Source organism: Physella acuta, unplaced genomic scaffold (assembly GCF_028476545.2).
Source record: "Physella acuta isolate Inbredline_101_S28 unplaced genomic scaffold, ASM2847654v3 ptg001067l, whole genome shotgun sequence".
Taxonomy (NCBI): Eukaryota; Metazoa; Mollusca; class Gastropoda; family Physidae; genus Physella; species Physella acuta.
The window spans coordinates 34,992-60,000 of NW_026732584.1; the positions used below are offsets into that span (position 1 = coordinate 34,992).

Below are 25,009 nucleotides of genomic sequence, written 5' to 3' on the forward strand. Positions count from 1 at the left end.
TATAAAAGACTAAACCATTGTGAACTATTTATACTTTTGGACATGAGAAGTTAAAGTGACAATCAAATGCATAATTTAACTTGTAGCAAACTACAATGGCAAACATAACTCAAACATGAATTTAAATTCAAACTCATTTGAACACCTTGAGTAAATTGGTTTAATACTGCTTTAAAAAAAACAAGAATAATGAAATATTTCCATTTAGGAAATGGGTCATACATTTACCTAAACAACCACAGGCAGAGTGTAGAATATAATTATGCTTGAAAGAGCTAAGCCAAACATCAAATTAGAAAACTGACCACTGGATTGAAAGACTTTGACTCACCCATCTTATGAAAATCAGGGACTTTCATTCTGTGATTCAAAGAACAACAGGAATAGCTAAATTGCCAAGATATTTTATACATGCTGGGGTTTTATACATTCTGGTAACATATTCATATAATGGTATTGGAAACAATCTCCATTTAAATTTTAATGTTAGAATGAAAAAGGGAACATGATTTACAAACAAATATTGTTTATTATATCAAACTAAGGATTACTAATGTGGTTAAGCCTAGATTAGATTCAACTGTTCACTTATGGATCTTTTCATAAACCTGTGGGGGAAAAATGAAAAAAAAAACAACTTGTCATTGAAGTATAGCTAAAGATTAAACATTGAACATTTATTTTTTTTTAAAAAGTTCTAATTTAATCTGAACCAGTCATTGTGATCCTACTTTAAAAAATGTATATTTCCAAATTTGTACTACTCACATGTTCCTTGTCCAAGTCATTTGTTCCAGATTCATTTAATTGATGGTATGGATTGTGACCTTTATCTTCGTCAGGATTAATTTCATTATAAGGACTGTTATCCTCTTCTAGGCTATTGGCAACTTCATGGTCGTGATTGATGGAGATTTCATTGTATGGAGTGTTGTTTATGTCTGAATTCATATCATTTACACTATTTTGATTATTCTGTATTTCATTGTATGTACTGTTGGTTGTATCTGAATCTTCAGCTGGTTTATTATTCAACTTCTTGGGAGCAATTTCATTGTTTGAACTAATAGCTCTTTCTCTAAATGCAGCTGTTTTATTGACTGCATCTTTGACTATTTCATCATAAGGATTGACATCAAGGTTTTTGTAAGTTAAATTAGCTCCATGTTCCACTGATGTGGTTGATATCATTTGATATTGTTCATCAGGATCTGTATCTTCCTTCTCAGGTTTATTATAATCATGTTCACCCTCAGTTGTTTTGTAAAAAGCATCATCTGGTAATGGGGATGGTAGCTGTCTAAGAAAAATATTTAAGACAAAAATTAGAGCACTTCATCTTGAATGTGCTTTCATGACAGACATTATAAAGATATATTTGATCACAGCATTATTATCACAAAGTTATAGACCGATGTTATTATTATACAATCGTTGCAGATAAACATTAAATCCTTTTCATAATCACTACAAGTCATGTGTTGACTGAGCTCTTTGATAAATATTTTTTTTAAATATAATCAAAATATCATATCTTGACTTAATTTTTTACAGTGAAGTTATTATGACACATTCAGTTCTAAGACTTACGGATTAATTTCAATATATTCCTCTTTATCATGTTTTTGTCTTCTATTTCTGCAGTGCAAGATAACAAGCACCACAATAGCTATTGTGATGATGACCAACAGGCTAAGTCCAACAGACAGTCCAATTGTTAATGCAGTATTGTTTTCTGCATTTTAAAATATTTGAGTTTTTATTTTGCAATAATGAGTATTACCAAGACAATCATAATTATACAGTATTTTCCTACTTATAGCCTATATTAGTAGTATAAGTAAAGTTATCCTTTCAAACTGGGATCAATGGGGTACATAAAGTAGCAATATTAACAGAAAGAGATATACATGGGTACATAAAGTAGAGTTCACCTTTTTCTTTTGCAAATCCATAATAAATACTGGATAAATGTTTACATTTATTTTAAATGAATTACCTATGATTTTACATGATGGTACTATGTTCTCTTTGTATGATGGACTAGATGAACAGTTCTTCAAGACAGAGTACACTTCACATGAACTTGGTAGCTTTTTCACTAATAACAAACAATTATGTATGTGCATTAGCTGTAAAACGTTATCTTAATTTATTGTAACATTTGTATTTTTTTGGGTTTAAAAAAAAAATGGTCATGAATACCTAATTTATTAAATCAAAGTTTTTTTTATTAAAATGAGTGCAATAAAATTTATTTTTACTATTCTTATGCTCAGACACTAAACCAATACAAATTACTCTCAATAAGGTGGTTTTAAAAGGTTACTGTTTTATAATGAAATGTGTTTCAATTAAGTTATATACTTGAGTTTATTGAAATGCATGAGAAAAATAAATTATAATATTTTTTATTGACTTACATGAAGTGTTACACACAGAAACATCCAGTACTTCAATTACTTCAGAACCAATAGTCAAATTTCCTGCTTTGTTTAGTTCATAAGCAAACGTTGAAGCAGGGTCTGAGTCACTATTAGTATACAATTGATCAACCTGTAGTTCTGTATAGGCAATAACGGATCCATTTCTTTAGAAAAAAGTAATTTTTAACAGGTATAAGTTGTCTTAAAAAATAGCATTTTAACTTATCATAATATATTGGCATAAGTCAACATTATAAATGAAAACAATATTTTATTTTAATGAAGATATAATGTTACAGTATTTACACCACAAAAACAAATTTTGTGTAATACTTACACAAGTTTATTTATAATGAAAGGCAAAATAGCTTGCCCAAGTTTTTCTTTACCAAATTTAGTTAACTGAAATAAATGTGTATAGATCATTTTAGGCTGTTAAACCCAAAAATAAATAATTTATATTTTAACATTGATTATATGCCTTTTGAAAGATTCACAAAATTGCAACAAAATTGCTACTAATTCTGATAAATATATTGTAACCCATAAATATAGCAAGAGCTTAGAGATATTTGAAGTTATAATAGCTTAAAAGATTATTTTATTCAAACTTAACTTAAATAGACTATTTAAATAAAGCTTAATGTTAAACCTTATTAACTTTCTAGTCTATAAATGTTTTGTATAAATAAAACTTACACTATCTGCAATTTTACTTGATAATACTTTTGATTCTGTCGTCGTTGAAATAAACAAGAATGGGTTTATTTTCTCTTTGGGGTACTGAAGTTGAACAGTCAAAGGGAATGAAATGTAGTTCACTGTATGGAAACACCATTCGTTGAATCAGTTGATTATATAAATTTGTAGTTTAGATGTTAAAAAATGTATTTAGACATCTTGTAAGATAATTACAAAAAGAAAGCTTATAATTTTAGACAAATACTATTATTGTTTATAGAATAATTTAATATTTAAATTATTATATTCATATAATAGTTTTAGTAGTGTAAGAGCTTTTCTCAAAATGATGTAGTTCTTTTTTAGGGTTGATGGTATCTGAATTTTAATAGCAGCAAAGTGTGGAGTTGTACGATCTGCACATGTATAGCCACATTTACTTTCAACTTGACTCAAGTACTCTCAAGAGCTGTGTACACTCAGGAATGCCTACTAACTCAAGCCCTAGAACTGAGCTGAGTTTGGTGTCTTTGATTGATTCCTTTATGGGATGTCATTGCCAAGAAGTAGAGCACTTAAAGACTGCTAACCCAAAAGTCTTGAGTTCAAATCCAGGTTCAACTCAGTAGAATGTCCCTGAGTTCACCCAGTTCTGATAGGTACCTAACTCTCATTAGGGAAAATAAAGAGGTCACTGAAACAGATGAACTCTACTTTATTTGCCCCATGTGTCTTAGACATAAACAGGGAATCCTGATGTTTAAGTTCTCTAGAATTCAGCTATGCCTACCTGCTTTCTAAAAAGTACAAAAAGCAAATTATCAGCTGATATAACAAGTCACCTGTACAAGCAAATTTGTCATTTGTTTTTGTTAAATGTCCAGGTTTACAAATACATTCATATGATCCTTCTGCATTGTTACATGTCGTAGTCTTCAAGTCACACTGGTAAGATGGATCAAGGCACTCATCTATATCTGTAAGTGTAAAATGCTTACAATAAATATTGTAATCACAGGTTGGTTTGAATATAATTATTGAGTTAATCAACTAAAGTTAAATTTGATTTACTATAGTTAGATGAAATTAAACATTTGTCGGCTGATTTGTCATATGTCAAATGAGTGGGTTTTATTTCAATTAAAATGTGACTGATGTGTAAATTAAACAGTGAATTAAGATGTAATTTTAGTTTGATCAAAAAAATTTAAACTTCCTAAAAGTATTAACTAAAGTGTGAAAAGAAATATTAACTTAAGCATAAGTTGATGTGTAACATAAATAACAATTATAAAATTACTTATCTCACCTTCACAAAGTGGGCCAATTGATTTTCCATATCCTTCATCACATCTACATTCAGCCGATCCATTTACATTAAAACAATGGTCATGAGCATCTGGACAGTAGCTAGTGTTTAAACATTCATCAATATCTGTCTCACAATGAACTCCAGTCCAGCCGGGCTTACATGTACAGGATCCATTAATATTATTGCATTTCTCAGTGTGAAGCTGAACACAATTACATGTCTCAATGCAGTCTCGACCAAATTTCATTTTACTACAAGCTAAAACAAATGTTGTAAAGTAATTAAAATTAATTTTTAAAACATTCATTTTCAAATTTAATTTACAAAACATTAACTCTTTATGTTTTTCAGGTAGTTTTTAAATTAGTGTGTACTCAAAACCGCCATTATTTTTTTTAATAATTGGTTCAAATGTTAAAATATGATTTCAGCAAAATAAAAAATAAAATAAACAATAAATAAATAAAAATATAAAATACTTACAAGTGCAACCATGGTTTGAATTAAAGAAGCCTTTATCACAGACACATCTATATGATCCCAATGTGTTAACACAGTTTGAATTGTTCTGACATGGATTGTTTTTGTAGTTACATTCATTTATATCAGTATTACAGTCTGTATCATTCCATCCCTTTAGACACTCACATGTTCCATTCTCAGCAAAGCAAATACCCTTTGTTACATTACATGAGCAATTTTGATTACAACTGTACCCGTTAGTTCCATAATAACATTCTGAAAACACATGGTAACAATGTAGATTTCTATGACTCTATCGGTACACTTGAATGAATAATTAGTTTAATAATAAGTCATTATTATTACCATTTCAAGGGAGTTATTTGTGTTTAAATTGCTTAGAAATTGTGTTTTTATCTTTAATAAACAAAACAAAAATAATTTTTTTTAGAAGCATTTTTCATTAAAATATAATTAAATGGTTAAATATTTTAATAATTTTACTTAAATGGTGTATTAAAATACGTTCAAGAATTAGTGATTGATAATAATGTGTATGTGCCTTTAAAAGAAATACAAAGTTAAAAAGGATGTTCACATTACCTGTACATGTATGGTTAGTTAAGTCAATATATCCTTCTTTACACTGACATTCAAATGATCCAGGTGTGTTAATACATGAAGACAATGGCAGACAAGGAAAAAATTCACTAGAACATTCATCTTGATCAATCTCACACCATGTCCCAGCCCAGCCTGTTTTACATTGACATCCAATTTCAGCATCACAACTTGATGTGCCCTGCATGCTGCAGTTACATGTAGTTGCACAGTTATCTCCCCAGTGATAAGCATCACATGCTAGATGAAAATAAACATTCCAAAAATGTTTTTTCAGAAAACATAAATTGCAACTAAAATTACTTAAATTATAGACAATTATAAACTTATACTAGACTATATTATCGCTTTAAATATAATATTTTCAGAAACAAAAATGTATTACAAATAAATAAGAGTGACAAAATAAAAATAGAACTATTAACCATAGCAGTGTAAGAAAAAATATTTACAATCTTAAATAGCAAAAGCTGGAAACATGCGGTATCTGCATTTATGATAATTGTGCTGCTATGATTAGTACATGTAAAGAGAGCAAACACAATGCAGTCATAAATTACTTCTCATTTAAACGTAAGTTATTTTACCTCGACAGCTTAATTTATCATTTTGCAGTTTATAGCCTACAGGGCATGAGCAGTTGTAGGAGCCCATAGTATTGACACAGTTTCCATCACACTTGTTATTTTCTGATTTGCATTCATTTACATCTAAAAAAAAACACGTTAAATTTGTGTAGTGATTTATTTTTAATTTACACAGAATGGATGGATATTTTCTAGGAAAATGTTGTTTGTAGTTATTTTTATTCTTTAAATAATGCGTAAATTTCATTATAACAATAAAATGATTATTCTTTTTGTTGTTTTTGATACAAATTTCAAATTATTTCAAGTTGAGGCAGAGAAATGTTTTACTAACGTTAATAAAAAAGGGTTACTAAAACCTATTAATATTTTATTATTTAATTCTTTAAAATCTCCAATTGTTATAAATATAGTTAAAAAGCTGTCAATTTTAAATAATGTACAAACTCACCAATACAATCAAAGTTATTAGTGCTAAGAGTGAAGCCAGTATGACAGAAACATTGAGGTGTTCCATTTACACCTGTACAGCCTTGGCTGCAGTTAAGGTAAAAATTGACGCAAGGATCCACAGCTGAAAAAATAAGATTGTTGGGTCACAAGTTATCGCATACTAAAATTAAAATGTAATTTCTCCTTTAAAAGTTTATAAAGTTAAAACAGTGTTTTTTATTGCTGATGCACACATTAAAATATTATCTTAATAATCTGTAAGTAAATTAATGAGTACATATTTTTTTTTCAAAAATATTTCTATTTTAAGTGTTTTTAAAGCAATTTTTTAAAAATAAATACAATTGTTTCTGCACATGCTGATTTTTTTGACTAAGTATTTGTTTATTATATTTTAAAATTACCATCTTTTTCACATGTCTTTCTGTCATCCTTTAATCTATAACCTGGATAACAACCACAGTAGCTACTCCCTGGAACATTCAAACAGATCTGCTCACAGCCAGATTGGCCATTATGACATTCATCTATATCTGTAGAAATATTGTAGATTCTTAATTAATAGATTGAAAACATTTACTTTCAATGCGATGTATACAATTTTTCAGAAGTTATTTTTTATTTAGACTTATTATAGCTTTAAATGTTTTTGTTTATATTTTATAGTGTTTTAACTATAGCTAGATTTACAATGTGGGCTTCGATTTAAAATCAATGTTTTTTTATATTACCTAAGCAAGTCCCATTAGAAAGTTTTGTAAAACCACTGAAGCATTCACAAATGAAAGAGCCTGGTGCATCAATGCAGTTTTGGGAGCAATTATTTAACAGAATATTGTTGCATTCATTGATGTCTGAAAAACAAATGATTATGCAAAATTTAAATAATATATAATAAACTATTCTAGTCAGTAGTGTTAAAAAATGAAATTAGAAATAATTAATTATCAATGAATTTGAAGTAACTAGCATATTTTTAAAAGTTAATTTAATGAAAATATTTAATGCTGATGACATTTTATATAGAATAAATAAATTGACACTCCCAATTTAATAATAAATAAAATCAAATGTTAAAACTACTAACACAATTTTTTTTTTGGTAATAAGTATCTCTGTTTTAACTTAAATATATGTTTGTTGTTATAGACATTAATATTTTGATGTGATGTTTACTGTACATTTAATTTAATTTGACTGGCCAGATAATGGTGTCAAATGGCTATCCAAATCAATGCCAAACTACATTAAATTTGTAATATCTTGTCTGGTAGCCATTTGAGTTCCGTTATCTATTATGAACCAAGTTAAACAACAATCCTATAGTCACTTAATAAAAACCTCAGTTATGGCAATTACGCTATATTTTACAGACCTCAAAAGTATAATGTTCACCTACAATTTATAGTAGTAAACAATTATTGTTGAAACATACACATCAATTTATTGAGCTAAAAACTGCCAATCATTCTTAACAAATAATACTTACTGTTGCAAGTTCTGTTTATATCTTCTTCAAATCCTGTAGGACAGTCACATCTGTAGGATCCCAATGTATTTTTACAGTGATGATCTGGTGGACAAATATTTGGTTTTACTACACACTCATCAACATCAATGTCACAGTTTGTTCCCTTCCAATTGTCTTGGCAGATACAGCCCTTGATACTGTCACATCGTTGAGCATGGCCCTTACATTCACATTGTGAGGCACAGTTTAACCCATACATATTATCAGGACATTCTATTAGAATAAAAAAAATGACAAAGAAATATTTCAATTTGTTTTAGGACATGCACTGGTTTATAATAGGAGATGGGACATAGGAATTTGTATGGGTTCAAGCTATAGAAAAATAAAGTGCAGCTAGAACAGACAAAAATGGGTTTAGTTTTTAAAATAAATTTATAGTTAGCAATGTATTAAAAAACCTTAATTTCAGTTTAGATTGTTATAATTATGTTTATTTATCATTAGAAACAATATTGAATAAAAAGTTTGTTGAGATTTTATTAAGAGAAAGACCTTATGAAAAAAATTTTCAAACTTACCATCACACTTGTGAGCATGTTTGCTGTTTATCTTGTAACCAGACTTACAGCTACAAGTAAAGCTCCCTTCACTATTACTGCAGTTTTGTGAGCAACTATTGTTCTTACATTCATCAACATCTGCACATACATAAAGAGATAATGAATAAAAATGTAAGTATATTATTATATATTAGTAACCTCAACATACGTTTTTCAAAATGAATACTTTAAAAATGTATAAAACTGTGTACAATATAATAAATATAATTTTGTTATGTATAAAGCTCATAATAATGAATATGTTACAAAATAAAAAGTAGAACGACATCAACCCTGATTCTAATTATATTATTATTAATACTGAATTACCTATACAATTAATGCCATCTTCTTTCAGAATAAATCCATGTTTACAAAAACAGCCTTGAGTGTCATTGTTGCAGCCATAATTGCATGTTGCGTTTACAGATTTACACTGATTTGTATCTTTAAATAAAAAATAAAAAAGTGAAGATTAAAATATTTAATTATTTGTCTCTTGTTTAAAATCTTCATAAATGAATAGTATCAATGTTAAGATTTAAATTAATTTTAAAAAATAATGTTTACCTGTTTCTGTTTTAATACATGTATTTTTGGAGCTATTAAATCCAGGATAACAAGAACAATTAAAACTTCCTGGAGTGTTGGTACATAACTGATCACAGTTATCTAGTTTTTCAGCACACTCATCAATGTCTAAACATCAAAGATATTTTAACAATGCATATTATACAAAAAAAACAATATGAAATACTATATTTTAAAATATTCCAGATTATTACATCTTAATATTTAATTCTTTAAAAAATGATAACAAAGGTATTTTACTCTAAATATTAATAAATGGTATATTATATGTTAAAATGACAAATGTGTAGTATGGATTCTTTATGAATTTTAACAATTTCTTCATATTTTGCTTATTCTATTTTGATTTTAGAAATAGAAAAACTACTTGCCCACACAACTGTTGTTTACAGTTTGGTAACCACTCTGACAGTGACACAAAAAACTTCCATAAGTATTTTCACAGTCAGCATGAGAATCACATGGTAAAGTTTGACATTCATCAAAGTCTGTTAATACAATATATTTAATAATAGTCTTAATATACAGTGCATAAGTAATGTTGCTAAATTACATGTATAATTCTTTATTTATTGGTTTTACATAGCTAACAACTTGTTTTTAAAAATAGTGTCTACTGTACTTTGTTCGGTAAATGTTTTTACAGTTATAATTTTTTTTTAAAAATAATTTAAAAAAGAAAGCAGAAAAATTATAGTAATACTCTTATTTCAAGAGTTATAGTTTTCTTTTGTCTAGATTGAAATGCATTCCACATTTTCACTGTGTAGCTCTAAGTACCTACCATATTTAATGCTATAGTGTACATTTAATTTGCTTAAAATGTTACTATTGATTATTCAAATGCATGTAGTAAACACACTGAGTTTACATCATACCCAATAATATTAAAAAAAATAAAATATGGAAAAATCATACCTTCACACTTGGTTTTAGAAATGCTAAGAATAAAACCAACAGGGCAATTTTCACAGTTATAAAATACTCCAGTAGCCTGATTTATATTGTTTGAAAGATTTGTACAACCTAATGGGCAGAGCTTATCAGCACAGCCATCAATAATTTCTTCACAATCAACTCCTATTAAGAATTATACCAAAAAAAAGTTGTGGTGGTGTACACAGACAGATCTGTTTACTTTAAACTTAAATTTTGCAAACAGATTATCGCATAATATAATTCAAACTTATACATTTAGCTGTAAAAATGTTATAAAGAAAGAATGTTATTTAGGCTTATGCAGAAATTGTATTAAACTTCTATTTAATATAAATCAAAGTAAAACTAATTCCAAACTATACAACTTACTTCTATTTAATATAAATCAAAGTAAAACAACTGCCAAACTATACAACTTCAATATATTTTAAATGCTCTAGCTTTAAACTTTTAAAATGTAGGAAAACTTTTTTTAAAAAAATTCTATATTAAATTATCAACATGCCTCTATGGCTAGAGTTACAGTTGCAGGTTGCATAGGTAAAATAAGGAGATGTGGTAGGTCTGGTAACAGAAAAGTTACATGATCCTTGATTACTGCAACCAGTACAGAGAGTAAGAGACAATGGTATAACTTCTGACTGCAAGTTTTCATCATCAACAGCTGTTATTCTGTGGGAGAAAATGTATCATAATTTTGCTTACTCTATCAATTTGAGGAAAACAATTAATTGCTACATTTGTAAATGAATATATATATATATATATATATATATATATATATATATATATATATATATATATATATATATATATATATATACATATAGGCCTATATATCTATATATGAATATATTTTATATAAAAGTGTGTAACTTTTGCACAAAACTTTAAGGAATAGTATTGCCTGACAAAACTTTCAGGAAAAACCAAACTATTATTCATACACCCTCACATTTGTTAATGGTAATTCTATTTATAAAACTACAAAACAGCATACAAACAGAAGACCTTGGAAAGCAAAAAAGGAAATGTTTAAATTTGACCCTAAAATGTTACTTCTTTTAGTTTTTCATAGACAGTTTTCCAAAAAAGCAAACTCATCCATCTGAAAATTAGTAAAAATCTGGCAAAATCTATTCTTCACATGTCATGGGAGTCACTTGGTTTCCTCATGTACCACATGGCATCAGCTGCACTTCCATGTTCTGTTTAGTTATCAAATATATTGGCCCACAGTGTTTCGATTGTATGGCTCTCTTAAAACAAATGTAGGTACCATAAAGTTCAAGTGGGAGCCTGGGGTGCACAGGGTCACTTGAATACGGGTGAGAATATGCCTAGAACAATCTGACTGCGCAAAATCTTACCACATAAATCTGCTCAGGAGTATTCTCAAAAACTCCACAAAGTTTCATGGCATTCAGATTAAAAGTGTAGTAATGCATAAAAGACAAACAGACAGACAAAATGTAAATGAAGTAGTCCTACTTACCCAATTGTTACTACAATAGAATCTGTAACCTTAAATATAAATTCAGTTGTTGCATTATGTGTTGTAGTAACTTGAATTTTTGCCTTTTCAGTGTAATTTACATTTGTTAATACTACGAAGTGTGTAATGTTCCCATCAATATCAAAGCCACTAACATTGACGAAAAAAGGAGTATTTATATATATTTCAAAGTTTGTTTGATTTAGCTTAATAAATGGTGCTTGGTTTGCTGTAGACAAAAGAAATGAATTTCATTAAGCATAATTTTAAGTAGTTAAAACAGTATTTACTTTCTAGAAGATAAAAGCATCAAAAACAAATCATTTTAGTATGTCAAAGTCAAGTATGAAACTTAAAAGAATTTAAATGATCAGCTTGCACTAAGCCACACTGCCCCCAAAGTAAACTTTAAGGAATATTTCTAGATTGATGCACAATAGCCAACTGTCACTGCTGTAGTGCTATATTGTTAACTACATCATTCTATAATTGTTAAATAAAAAGTTATAGAAAACTCTTACCCATATTGGTATTCTCCATTATGAACTGATCTGCTACTTCTAGTGAATGTTTTGCTAAACTTTCATTTTGAGTAGCAATGTAATCATAAATACAAGGTATTTGAAACATTCCATTACAAAATGTACTGGAAGAATTGGTTATTGCATAACTAAGCTCATCATAAAATAAAGGGGTGAAATTTGTAAAGGAAAATGTTGATGTGCTTTGCCCATAAGCATATGGAAATAAGCTTTCAGACTGAGTTACTGCCCCTGCAAAGAAAAAGTAAATAGCAATTTCAGTATAAAAATAGAAACAAAATTACAAATGTTCTATATAATTTGATTTGTTAAATTAAATAACAAAATACAATGTATAATAATTTAATTTTTTTAAACTGATTTTCAAAAATTTCTCACAGCTCTGTACAAAATGAAGAAGTTGTCTTTCAGACGATTTATCTGTGAGTGTAGTCCCATTAGTAAATATAAAATCATCTGTCTTGATATAATTGAAATTGCCTAAGAGCCCTCGTGTCATATTCTGATATTTCTTATCTAAGCTTACATAAGCTTCAAGAAAACCATATGATAGGGTAATTGTGACTCCAACACCTGGAGATTTAAAAATTGCATTATTTTTAACACATTTGATAGGATATAAATATAAGATATTAAAAACAGTATTAAATATATCTATAAAAGGTATTTTAAAGTATTTACTAAATTGTCAAAACTTACTTTCAGAAAATGAAACCTTCAAGGATCCATTTTGTTGTCTGATGACCATTCCCTTTTCAACAGCAAAGAATTCTGGCTCATTTTTAAATGGTGCAGAGTAATCTCTATTATTTGCATAAATAACCATCACTGAAATAGTTAGTACTTTTATAAATTTTGATAAGAAAATATTGTGTTCTTTATATACAAACTTAATCTTTTTTAATAGATTTTAAGAATTAGAAAAGAGTGGAAGCATTTTGATGTTAATATTAATTAATCTGGTAACTTTTTGTGTTTTTTTCTTACTCCAAGCAAGGATTTATAGATTTAACCTATTTTTGTGTCAATAATTGCAATAAATTTTTTTGTTCACAAGATCACATTTCTAAAAGTGAAATTAAGATGAAAACTGACGCATTGTTATAAAATAATTAAAGATCATGTACAATAAAAAACATACTTCTATCCCCAGGACTTATTTGTACTGTTAATATCATATCATCTCCATTTTTAAAAGCAAAAGCACACCAAACTGCAGCTCTTGCTTTTGTTCCATTTTTGCTTAATGCACTGCAAGTCCGACCCTTTTTATATTTAAAAAAAAAATATTAGGAGGTAATGAACTTTGTAAATGATTTGTATTACAATTATATTTTCAAAAAAATCTGTAAGGAATAGGTACTTAACTTTATTAGAACTGTAGTTAGTTAATTAATTTACCTGCATCATAAAATTGATGTCAGTTCTGTCCTTTGCAATGCCATCTATCTCCAATATTTTATATTCTCCAAGGCCATTAAAAATATAAAATCGCTCATCGAAAGTAAAAATATGAGGGTCACCAAACAAAAATCCTTGGAGAAAAATTTTGAAGATTTTAAAGCATATAACAATTAGGGCCTATATAAAATAATGTATTTTTTAATATAAAAATACAAATTTTTACTAGATGATACTCATATAAGTAAGATTTCAATGTTAGATAAATATCTTATTTAAGTCATAAAGTTATATTTAACAACTTACCCCTCACCCAACTACTTGCAATACATTGTACAGTTGGTCTTAATTCATAGTATAGTTCACATAAATCAGATTGATAGCAGCACCAATTTTTTGGTTCAATATCATTCAGTTGGTGATCTCTAGAATTGTGTATTAAAGAATTGAAAGCATTGTTGCGTTGAAGGCTGCCTGCTTGTGGCTTTCTGGTTTCAAGACTGAAACTCCCATCCATACGATAGCAGCATCGCTAAAAGCAAAAGTTTAAATGTCAGCATCTGAGACTTTAAAAATATATTTTAAATGCAACAATACTACTGCCAGTAATTAATTAAAGTAATCTTATTATTTATATTAAGTACTGTTACAGATAGTAAGGAGAAAACTTGTAATATTCTTAAGCTGTTTTAAGTGTTTCAATCCTAAGGAATTAAAACTATACTAATTTTGACTCTGATAAAATCTAAATTTCTAATAATTAAAAACACGTTTCAAACCAATAGATATCCAGAAGTTTATAAAGACTAGTTTATCAGTTACTTTCTCAGTTTCAAAAGTAAACAATAACTGATGCGCTTTCACTATGATACTAAACTATTAAACTTGTAATCATATTATTAATTGCTGGTCCAGGAGTATGTAAAACATTGTTCTCTATTTTAATTTACTCTTTCAAAACCTTTTAGACCATAATAAGCAGTTGGCATATTAGAAAGAAGATTGATTCAAAACGGTATCAACATTAAACTGTAAAAAAAGTCAATAAATTGCATACTTAACATTTTTAATTTAATAGTATTAATCTTAATTTTATCAAATTACTAAAAATGTAATTTGATGCTATATATATGGCTTATATATATATATATATATATATATATATATATATATATATATATATATATATATATATATATATATATATATATATATATATATATATATATATATATATATATATATATATATATATATATATATATATTTAAACATAAACACATACTATAAGAATTTCTCACCCTTCCAAATTCACCATAATATGGCAGTAAATCAAAACAGTGACTTTGATTCTGGACATGTGTGGTTTGCACCCAAAGTGGACTATTGTAGGCCACCAATTCATTACATGGACATGCTGGCATTTCTATATTCTTATTATTGATAGCTAGAAAATGTGAAAAAGTAACAGACTAAAAATGTTTTTTAATTTAAAAAATTGGTATTAAAAATGTAAGTAAATTTAAAATCTCTTTTGATAATTTAGTTCTCAAATTTTAATTAATAATATATATATATAGGCTAAATATTAATATACAAATATAGGCTATATATATATATATATATATATATATATATATATATATATATATATATATAGGCTAAAATAAAAATATATATAGAAAGAGAGAAAGTGCATAGAGAAAAATATATACAAATGTTTACAAATAAAAAGAAGTATATAGATGCACATTTAAAAAAAAAATTCATACATTTGTTGTTGCTTGTCTCTACACATACTAGAACTTTTAAATAATTATCATGTGTTTATTGCAGAACTCTTTATCTTTCAAGAAAATACAACTTTTTAAAAAAATATATATCTTTAGCAGGCTTAGTTATCTGCCATTTAAGGTTGCGCCTTTAGAGAATACAACTTTATTGTCATATCAAATATCATAATAATGTCTGATTCATGTGTAACAGATAACAAAAAGTATGATTCAAATACACTAAACACTTGTTTGCTTACCAAGCAAAACCATAATTTGCTTATGCAACGTTATTTATAGCTCATTATATTTAAATTTTTTAAAAATATAATAATTAATGTCATTTACCAATCAATTCAGCAACAGAGGCTGATCGATACCATGATCTACACATCATTTTATAGTTGTCTTTTTCTCCAACTTTGATAAACCATTGGCCAGGGGCTCCTGACAATTTAGAACCGAGAGAGTATGGTTATATTAATTCATAATAATGCTATCACTATCTGTATGTTTACTGTTTGCATTTAAACCAAAAAGACAGCACATTTTACAAGTTTGTATATTTTTTTAGCCTTTAATCTACATGCCCATAATATGTAAAAATATTTTCCAATATGTATTATTTTGCTAATAGTAAAACAAATATAATAACACCATAAACTATAACATTTAATAATCCTTATAAACTAGTTTTTAAATTTAAACTAAGCTAAATGGCTTAGTAGTCTTGAAAATCAAGGCGCAAAGCCTGGACAGAAGTTTAGAAGAGCCAGGTGTTGCCCATGTATCAGTTCTCTCTCTCTCTCTCTCTCTCTCTCTCTCTCTCTCTCTCTCTCTCTCTCTCTCTCTCTCTCTCTCTCTCTTCGTGCAAATTTATGACAACAAGGGACAGGCATTACTATACAACATGACACCAGCTTAGTAAGCTTACTCATAGACTGTTGAAAAGAAAAGTACATTTGGTAATCCAAATGGGCTGTATGATTTAGGAGTTTTCTCTCCTACATGGGTTGGTTTCCCCAGCAATCCATTCTTATCTTACCGGTGGTTAAAAATCGAAACTCTACGGCAGGGGTCTCCAAACTACGGCCCGCGGGCCGGATGCGGCCCGCGAGATCCTCTTATCCGGCCCGCGTCGATCTCTTTGTCCACGGAACTTTGGCTGAGGAACTTTGCCCAGAAAATTCAAAGACATGCCTGGAAGAAACTGGCCCCCGAACTGAAATTTGATAGTTGATGCGGCCTTCGGACTGAAAAGTTTGGAGACCCCTGCTCTAAAGGTTTGCAACCACGCTGACCCATTTTTTAACTTAGGAAGATAATTTTTAACCTGCCTGTATTTCCCAGAACTCTGTCAAACATATAATACGACAATCTGGATGTATCGAAGTTTTGTTTTCCCCACCCAACCTCAACATTCCTTGCAGACAATGGCTTGAATTGCATAGCTCCTTGCATATATAGATAAATAGCATAGGTTGTGTAGCCATCGGTTGCAATAACGCACTGGAATGACACACGCTGAAAAAAAAAATGGAAAAGCTTATAAACATTGCGAAATAATGTTGGTTTGAAATGTTGTGTTAGTTTTAGTTTTAAGCAAGCATATTTAATATTGGCTAATAGTTGCATATACAAATTGATTATTTGTATATGCTGTATGTTAAGTTAAACTTGTGTATATATGTTTTGTGATACTGAGGGTTGGAAATTTAGTTCTATAGGAAGTCGAAAAACACCAAATACTGAAATAACACAAAATAAATAACTGCAACACGAAGCCAGAAAAATTAAATTGAATTACTAAATCTTAAACAGCTATCAATTAAACTAAGTATAATCCCCAAATATTGAAATTTTATAATTTTTTATTATGATTTTAAAAAACTAAATAATGTATCATTTTTATATAAAAAAATATAATAAACCTCTTGTTATCTACGAGGCCTAATTCCCTGTTTCTTAATTTATATAACGCTTAGCACAAAAAAAAGAAAAACAAATTGTTCTCCTGTCAACATACCTCACACAAGTTTTAATATCTAATTGGACACAGCTGCTGCTAAATTGGATAAAGCCCAGAGCACAATGCAATATTTATGTGGTTTTTGAAGTCGTGATTTGTAGTATATAGAAATTTTAGAACATTCTACCAGAAGTGATAGTGCTAGCTTTAATGGCAATATTATTTTAAAATAAATAAATCCAAATACTAAAAGTTGGAGTAGAATTCAGTGTAGGTTTATTTTATAGGACAAAAATTTTAAAAATCTACATTGGTTGTTCACTTCAAACCATTTCGGTCTATTCACTATGTCGATCTAGTTGCATAAAATGGAAAAAAATATGAGTTAGAAAATAAAGTCCATAAAACTGTACCTCGTTTCTCGTATTTCCTGTGACGGGCACTTTAACCCATGTGACTACAATAACAATGGTCGCAGTGTAGGTTGAAATGTTAGCATATCTAACAATGTCGATCTTGGCCCTTTCACATGCTTTAGAGGATGTTTCTAGCCAGCACTTGTAAACCTAAAGAATTTTGTAAAGGCATCTTCAGCATAATGATAAATATATTACTTTATCATATTTGAAAATTATACATGGACAGTAGCTTAACTATAAATAGTTTATTATTTAACGTGTTTATTAATGACTTACGTCAAACCTATTATATTTTTTACTTTCTCGTATATACGAAGTATAGAGGAAGTCTTGTAATTGTGCAAAAAAAAAAAATCGAGATTTTTTCAAATCTGGACGTTTTACACCTGACTGATACGGAAAAACATAATTTTGCAATCTTGTCCGTATGTTTGTGTGTATATCTGTGTGTGTCTGTGTGTGTGTCTGTAAACACGATAACTTGAGTACCGTTACAACTAGGTTGATGACATTTCATATATAAGTATTTTATCAAAATCGTAGATCCGTATAAACTTTTGAGCGATTTCCGATTACCGGAAGTGGTACTTTTTCTACTTTGAATTTTTTAAAAGCCTATAACTTGAGTACTATTTCTGATAGATAAATGAAATGTCACATGTAAGTAAAAGATCTAATTTTCTACCTTTTGTCAAATTTTGAGTAATTTCCGTTGACCGAAAGTACTAATTACGCTATTTCCGATTTCTCAAAAACTAATGTAAATTATTTATAAAGTACTAATAATATTATGCACATTTTATTTGGCGTTCACTGGTGTGCAATTATTTTTTCTACGAGATTTTATTCTATTTTAAAAAGTTTAAGTATTTAAAATGGATTAAAATTCATGTCTATATCCCGAGTTCCCATCCCCTGTTTTTTTATATAAGAATATTCGAGAAAGTTTAGGGAAGATCACTCCCGGTTTATTTAAATATGTAATTTACAGAAAGATATTCATACATGTTTCTAAAACTAAATATTCTAATTACTATATGTTGTTCTTTTTAAATCTCGAGTAAAATAACAGTTTTCCTTTTTGACGCAGCAAGACCCATGGTTTTACTTTGCTTTATTCGAACTATTTTAATGAGAAAAAAATTGCACACATTTCTTTTATAGTTTTCTTGTGATTTTGGATTTTAAAAAATAAAAGTAATGTGTGGAGTTCAATTCCGGATTTTGTAATTTAAAAAAAAAACGGTGATAGAGTTTTTATTATCATAACAATAGTTATTATTTTAATCTAAGATAAACTGCATGAATCTATAATCTCAGTTAATAACTAATTACACGTTGAACATCTTGTTTTTTAATTCAAAATAATGTATGAAAACTGAAAGAAAACATACATGATAATAAACCTGTCCCTCATCACCATCTTTGAGCTCAAGGTCTGTCCAGTACGGAGCTAACAGAGTTCGAGGATTTCCTTTTTTATCTAACACTGGCAGTCGTTGAGGCGTGAAACTGGAATACTCATCTCCAAAACTTATCAATCCATTCACAGAAATCTGAAAATTGCATAATGGTGTTAATATTTACCGAGCTATAATATCATTCTTCAAAGCACTAATAGACTATAACGAATATTTAAAAAAAAAACTATATTTTAATTGAAAGTTTTTTTTTCGAACTTACCCATATGTGTTGAAATAATGTGTTTTCATAAGGTATAAAATCTTCTATGTTAATTTTTGCTGAGGCGAATTCTCTGTTTCTAGGTAATGTTTCATCCATTGACAGAACTCCGTATGGATACGCTCCTGAAATGCATTCATAAAAGTTGTCAAAATAAACTTCTTCTCTGATAATTATAACATATATTCTAAATGTATAAAGATATCAATAGTTGTTTTTTTTTTTATCTATCTATTACATTGTACTTTACAATAGTCTTTATGGCCAGCCAATAAACTTTACAGAATGACTCACGATGTTACTTGAAACTTATATATATATATATATATATATATATATATATATATATATATATATATATATATATATGTATTTGTATGTGTGTGAGTAACTAGTGTAGTTACAAAAACAACGTAGTAGTGTATGTCAACAAGGACAAGGTCATGGCCAAAACTAAACTGAGTTAGTTATAGTTATTATACAACTGATATAAACACGTAACTGGGGTGACTAAAATTAAAATTGAATTTGACTTGTAACTTAAAGACAAACGGACAAGCTAATAGTAGAAACCATGCAATATGTGGTACCGAAATAGAATAGTTTAACATTGTTAGACGTTGTTGACAACCAGTGTTTGTACCAGTCATTTTTCTCCGGGGGGGGGGGAGGTTGGGGGCACTTGATATTTTCGGGGGGGGGGGGGCGGTCTACATTTTCCGGGGGGGGGGGGGAGCGGACACTAGTAAAAGTATATGTTTTGTTTACTATATATATTTCATCTGGTTCGGGGGGGGGGGCGAGGCGGTAGACTCGACCCCCCCCCCGAAGAGATGCCTGGAAGAAACTCTGTTGACAACACCGGATGTGCAGCTGGGTGTATATATGAGCTGCGTTACTTTTGGGTAGAGAATGAGATATAAGATTTAAAGGTAGAAATAGAAGATGTGTGCTTCGAGGAAAAGCCCTGTGAGAGAAAGATTGCAAGTAAGAAAATGGATTGAACGCAGAGACATGTGTTAGTAGATTTAGATACGGAGCGATACAGTGTGTGGACCTTTGACATTGGAGGTCTGTTGAGATTCACCGAATTATCTGAACTGTGATTATCATGAAGGAACAAAGTGTTGTCAGCTTATCAGAGTGAGTTTCTTTATATAAGGTGGATCGGTGCCAAATGAGGTGTCCGCGGCCTAGAGGCGGGAGCTCCTAAGCCGCGGGCGAATACCTACAGACAGGTGGTTAGACACCTGTCGCATTTGAGTGCCGTGAGAAGGGTCGCACAAGACCTAACAAAGTAGGTTACACGTCTGCTGCTGCTTGGTCACACACACACACACACACACACACACACACAAACACACACACACACACACACACACACACATGAATTTAGCCATACAATTTTTTTCAGTAAGTATACAATTAATTAATACAGCATTCCACTAATTAAACTGTTAAATGGGCGGAAAAGTTATTTTTGTCAAATTTGAATTTTTTTATAGACAAGATCGAAAACACGATACGTTAAAGCAAAATAATAACTCTTTGAATATGGGTCGTCCATAAATGACGTCACACTGGGAGGGGACAAAGGGCCTTTAATTTTGTGACGGTGTGTAATGAGAAGGAAAGAGGGGGGGGGGGGCAATTTAGATGGTGTGACATCACACTTTTGAATTATAAGAAAAACAATTTTTTGGGAACGAATTTTAGATGTTAGTTCGCGGTTTAGAAAACTGTTTTAATAAATTGTAATAGAAATTGATTAAAATACTCTATGTTTACAGAGTTTAGACCTGATTTTGGAAAATATCGATGTTTTAAGAAAAATCCAGCTGCAATTTAGAAGGGGCGGTGTTGTAGGCTGAGGTGTGAAGTCATATTGAGGGATGGTCTGGTTTTTATGACGGTGTGTGACGGAGGAGAAGGGGAGGTAAAAATCGTCCAAAAAAGCGTGACGTCATTTTTAAAATCAATTTTAAAAAAAATGTTTATTAATTCCCGGAGCAAATGGACTTTTGTATGTTTTTTTTACTGAAAGTAGGCTACACTATTATCGGTTATGGTTTATTTCAGATACTTTTACACTTGAGAAGCACTTGAAACTGTCAATGGAAGGGATGTACTAGCAGTTTCTGGGAGTCACGAGGAAACTAGTGAACGGACAAATATTATATATATATATATATATATATATATATATATATATATATATATATATATATATATATATATATATATATATTGTTAAAGTTCATTGTTTGGGAAAAGAAGTGATTATAGTCTTAACAAAAATATGTTCAGGTTTCCTACAGATGCGATATTGTTATATATCTTCTTTTAAATATTGCATTTTAACATTTGCTAAGCTTCAGCTGTTTGTAAAGTTTAATGTGCTACTTATGAAACGAAGTTTTACAAAATAAACAAAGATTTTGCACGAACAGTGACAAAAACTGAGCAACGAACAGTCCAAATAGAAAACATACATGTGATTTGGTAGGAATCGGTATAATGTTGCGTGAAAAGTAATGGTTATTCCATAATTTATTAAACTGCCAACTAGTAAGTAAATAAAATATTTACACAGTTTTTATTTAAATCCAATACAGTTAGGCCAGAAATCTTAAAAACCTGAATATCAATATTTCATATAATTATATTTGTGTCAGATATATTTTATAACTGGCAAATTGAACATACATCTAAATGTTAGAAAAAAAGTGTATTTATTATTGTATAAGTAATGATTCATGGTTAATGTAAAATAGCTTATCCAAACTTACGTGGCTCAGATGGCCTGCATAGAAAAAAAATTATTAGAATATAATTATCATCAAAATAGTAGATTTGAATAGGGGTCCATTTACTAGATATCCTTCAGACCGTTTAGTGGGTAGACTCCGAAACAAAATTGGTTCTTAATACTTCTCAGGTAGCAATTATTTCTGTATAGCTTTTCAAAGGGGCAACGTATGTGTTTCCAGAAAAAGTTTAGTGGAGGTATTTTGATTTTGGTACTATGATAACAGCGGCCATCATGAAAATTAACGTATTCATAAGATTTCAACTGTTCATGAAGTATTATACTTTTATAGTCCAATAAAGTATTTTTCATAAAATTCTAACAAAGTTAAAGAAACTCAACATAAAATTTAGGTGTAGGCTAATTTATTTTGAATTTTCTAAATTTGGTTGCGGTAAAAACAGTAAATAACGGTGTGTGAAAATAATAAAATTTAATGTTATCACCGGACCCAAAATTTTAAAAAGTTTAAATATCATACTTTATCATACTTTATAAACTGTTTGTATCCTACGAACGGTTAATTTTTTTCAAGATTTGTTAATATACCTAAGGTAAACTGTAGAAAAATAATTGTTTTCTGAAAATTATAAACAGATTTTTCCCGGAACATAATTAAAAAAAAACTCAATATCAAGGACTTTTTTTTTCAATTGCTAATTATGAGTGTCCATAGCTAGCATAATAACATGATAGTGATACCTTTCTCTTTGAGGGGAGGGGGAGATTGGTGTTGCATTATTTCAAGACGTATGAAATTGGGCTAAGTTTGATTGCGATCAGATTCGGCAAAACATATGTAAGCAAATATATTATATCCCGTGTACAAGTAGGCCAATTACTACACTTGTGCGCTTAACTAGCAAAATGTTATAGTAAATTCATCACATTACCAATCCAAAATAGTTTGAAAAAAACATTTATGTCTATTGTGTTATGTTTTGCTAAAGAAAATTACCCACTTGCAGTGCCATTCAATCATGTTGCCGTTTACTGGCTCACATATTTCGTACGTCTCACATGTTATGCAGTTAACTGCTTCTGCAAAATAAATATATAGAACCTTGTGGATTAGTTTTGTAGCATTTACCTTATATTTACCTAAAAATTCAATGATAATTTAATAATAATTCTCATTAAACTGTATGTAGAAGAAAAACGAATTCTAATTATCAGGTCAATTATGTAGGTCAATAGTATATATGTTTGCACATTATCAGAGTCATACATGACAATAATATAAGTAAATTAAATATATATATATATATATATATATATTGGACAATGATTTATATCAAAGTATAAATACAAAGAATCAAAACAAAATAATATATAATCGACTACTCACGCATATTATTCGTGACATTTTCTAACTGTGCTAATACGACTTTGTAATTTGAATCTATTACTCTCATGTTGATCAAGGCCTTGGCTATTACCAACCGGATTTCAGCATCAAACACATTGTCGTATTCGTGTACAGAATCAAAAAGGTATATTTCAAACTCTACGATGGTGAAGTTTGTACTTGATCTGGTATTTAAGTGTTAAAAAGTATATATATATATATATATATATATATATATATATATATATATATATATATATATATATATATATATATATATATATATATATATATATATATATATACGTATATGTATATGTATATATATATATTCATACATACAGATATACATATGTATATATATATATATATATATATATATATATATATATATATATATATATATATATATATATATATATATATATATATATATATTTAATACATGAAGTTACAATGGACACTGTGACCCAGTATGGGGCGGATTCGTGGATGACATGCATATACCGAAACTTGACTTGATTACCGTTGTGTTATATTTTCAAAGTGTTTATTGGTTGTATTAAAATCTTAATTTATATGTGAAAACTTAATATTGATCACTTTCAGACTAATGTTTATTTATAACATATCATTTTGAAAGATGTAATAGGCCAGGAGAAAAATTAAATTAAACTTAAACCCTTTACAAAAAAATATGCAAATGATGTCAATTTATAGGTCTACTCATTACTTACATTGAAAGATGACTTACAGAAAAATAAAAAAAGCAGAAAAAACAAACCTTTAAAGTTTTTTTTTTTATGTTGGAAAAAATCTTATTGGTATGGTTTGATAAAATGCAATATGTTAGGTAAAACACAGTATTTTAAATACTACCTTTTATTATTTTTATACTATTGAAATACTGTTTACTAATTAATATTTTTGATCAATAGCAGTTTAGAAGCCGCTTTCTTTGCGTTATTGATTGCTTTTATGTTTTCGATTGTGTTTGCATTTGTGTTTGTGCTTGCGTTTGTGTTAGCGTCAAGTTTTCCATCGTGTTTATGTTTTGGGTTTGTTTGGTTCTTGTTAGCGTTATGTTTAGAGCTAAGTTTAGCAAATAGACATTTAATTGGAAAAATAATATATCTCCCATACTCGGACAATGCCGGGCATATGCTGCTTAATAAACACACTAGTCACGGTCCGATGCAGATAGGTTTTTGCAGAGGCCAGTGAGTTGACGATAACATTATAGCTCACGATTAGGTTTCTGCGGAAAAAAATGCAAGTGTATGTGATTTTATAATAAATTAATATAACACCATTAATTCTTACCTTAGCATATCAACTCCAAAATACGTATAGGTCAAATGTGTATACGCCATTCTTTTAATGTATGGGTCCAGGTATGTCTTAAGCTGTAAATAACATTGTTTAG

At 29.0% G+C, this 25,009-nt stretch overlaps 1 protein-coding gene across 1 annotated transcript in view; it reads right to left on the bottom strand.

The window, feature by feature from the left end:
- The window catches only part of LOC131955461 (uncharacterized), a 36,094-nt gene continuing 11,085 nt past the window's right edge, over positions 1-25,009 (bottom strand). The window contains exons 9-46 of the mRNA XM_059319598.1: positions 24,907-24,989; positions 23,584-23,768; positions 23,198-23,276; positions 22,216-22,229; positions 19,427-19,551; positions 19,138-19,299; positions 17,738-17,890; positions 16,693-16,879; positions 15,704-15,802; positions 14,885-15,030; positions 13,890-14,115; positions 13,584-13,717; positions 13,324-13,447; positions 12,882-13,010; positions 12,561-12,755; positions 12,162-12,413; positions 11,641-11,869; positions 10,744-10,817; positions 10,125-10,286; positions 9,578-9,694; positions 8,946-9,062; positions 8,595-8,714; positions 8,032-8,286; positions 7,274-7,396; positions 6,947-7,075; positions 6,541-6,663; positions 6,090-6,212; positions 5,485-5,742; positions 5,014-5,157; positions 4,417-4,677; positions 3,950-4,084; positions 3,126-3,247; positions 2,764-2,828; positions 2,424-2,590; positions 2,000-2,101; positions 1,591-1,735; positions 769-1,300; positions 1-608 (exon numbers count right to left, since the gene is read on the bottom strand). Coding sequence (XP_059175581.1) covers positions 585-608; positions 769-1,300; positions 1,591-1,735; positions 2,000-2,101; positions 2,424-2,590; positions 2,764-2,828; positions 3,126-3,247; positions 3,950-4,084; positions 4,417-4,677; positions 5,014-5,157; positions 5,485-5,742; positions 6,090-6,212; positions 6,541-6,663; positions 6,947-7,075; positions 7,274-7,396; positions 8,032-8,286; positions 8,595-8,714; positions 8,946-9,062; positions 9,578-9,694; positions 10,125-10,286; positions 10,744-10,817; positions 11,641-11,869; positions 12,162-12,413; positions 12,561-12,755; positions 12,882-13,010; positions 13,324-13,447; positions 13,584-13,717; positions 13,890-14,115; positions 14,885-15,030; positions 15,704-15,802; positions 16,693-16,879; positions 17,738-17,890; positions 19,138-19,299; positions 19,427-19,551; positions 22,216-22,229; positions 23,198-23,276; positions 23,584-23,768; positions 24,907-24,989 — 5,820 coding nt within the window. The 3' untranslated portion in view covers positions 1-584. The remainder of the gene's footprint in view (positions 609-768; positions 1,301-1,590; positions 1,736-1,999; positions 2,102-2,423; positions 2,591-2,763; positions 2,829-3,125; positions 3,248-3,949; positions 4,085-4,416; positions 4,678-5,013; positions 5,158-5,484; positions 5,743-6,089; positions 6,213-6,540; positions 6,664-6,946; positions 7,076-7,273; positions 7,397-8,031; positions 8,287-8,594; positions 8,715-8,945; positions 9,063-9,577; positions 9,695-10,124; positions 10,287-10,743; positions 10,818-11,640; positions 11,870-12,161; positions 12,414-12,560; positions 12,756-12,881; positions 13,011-13,323; positions 13,448-13,583; positions 13,718-13,889; positions 14,116-14,884; positions 15,031-15,703; positions 15,803-16,692; positions 16,880-17,737; positions 17,891-19,137; positions 19,300-19,426; positions 19,552-22,215; positions 22,230-23,197; positions 23,277-23,583; positions 23,769-24,906; positions 24,990-25,009) is intronic.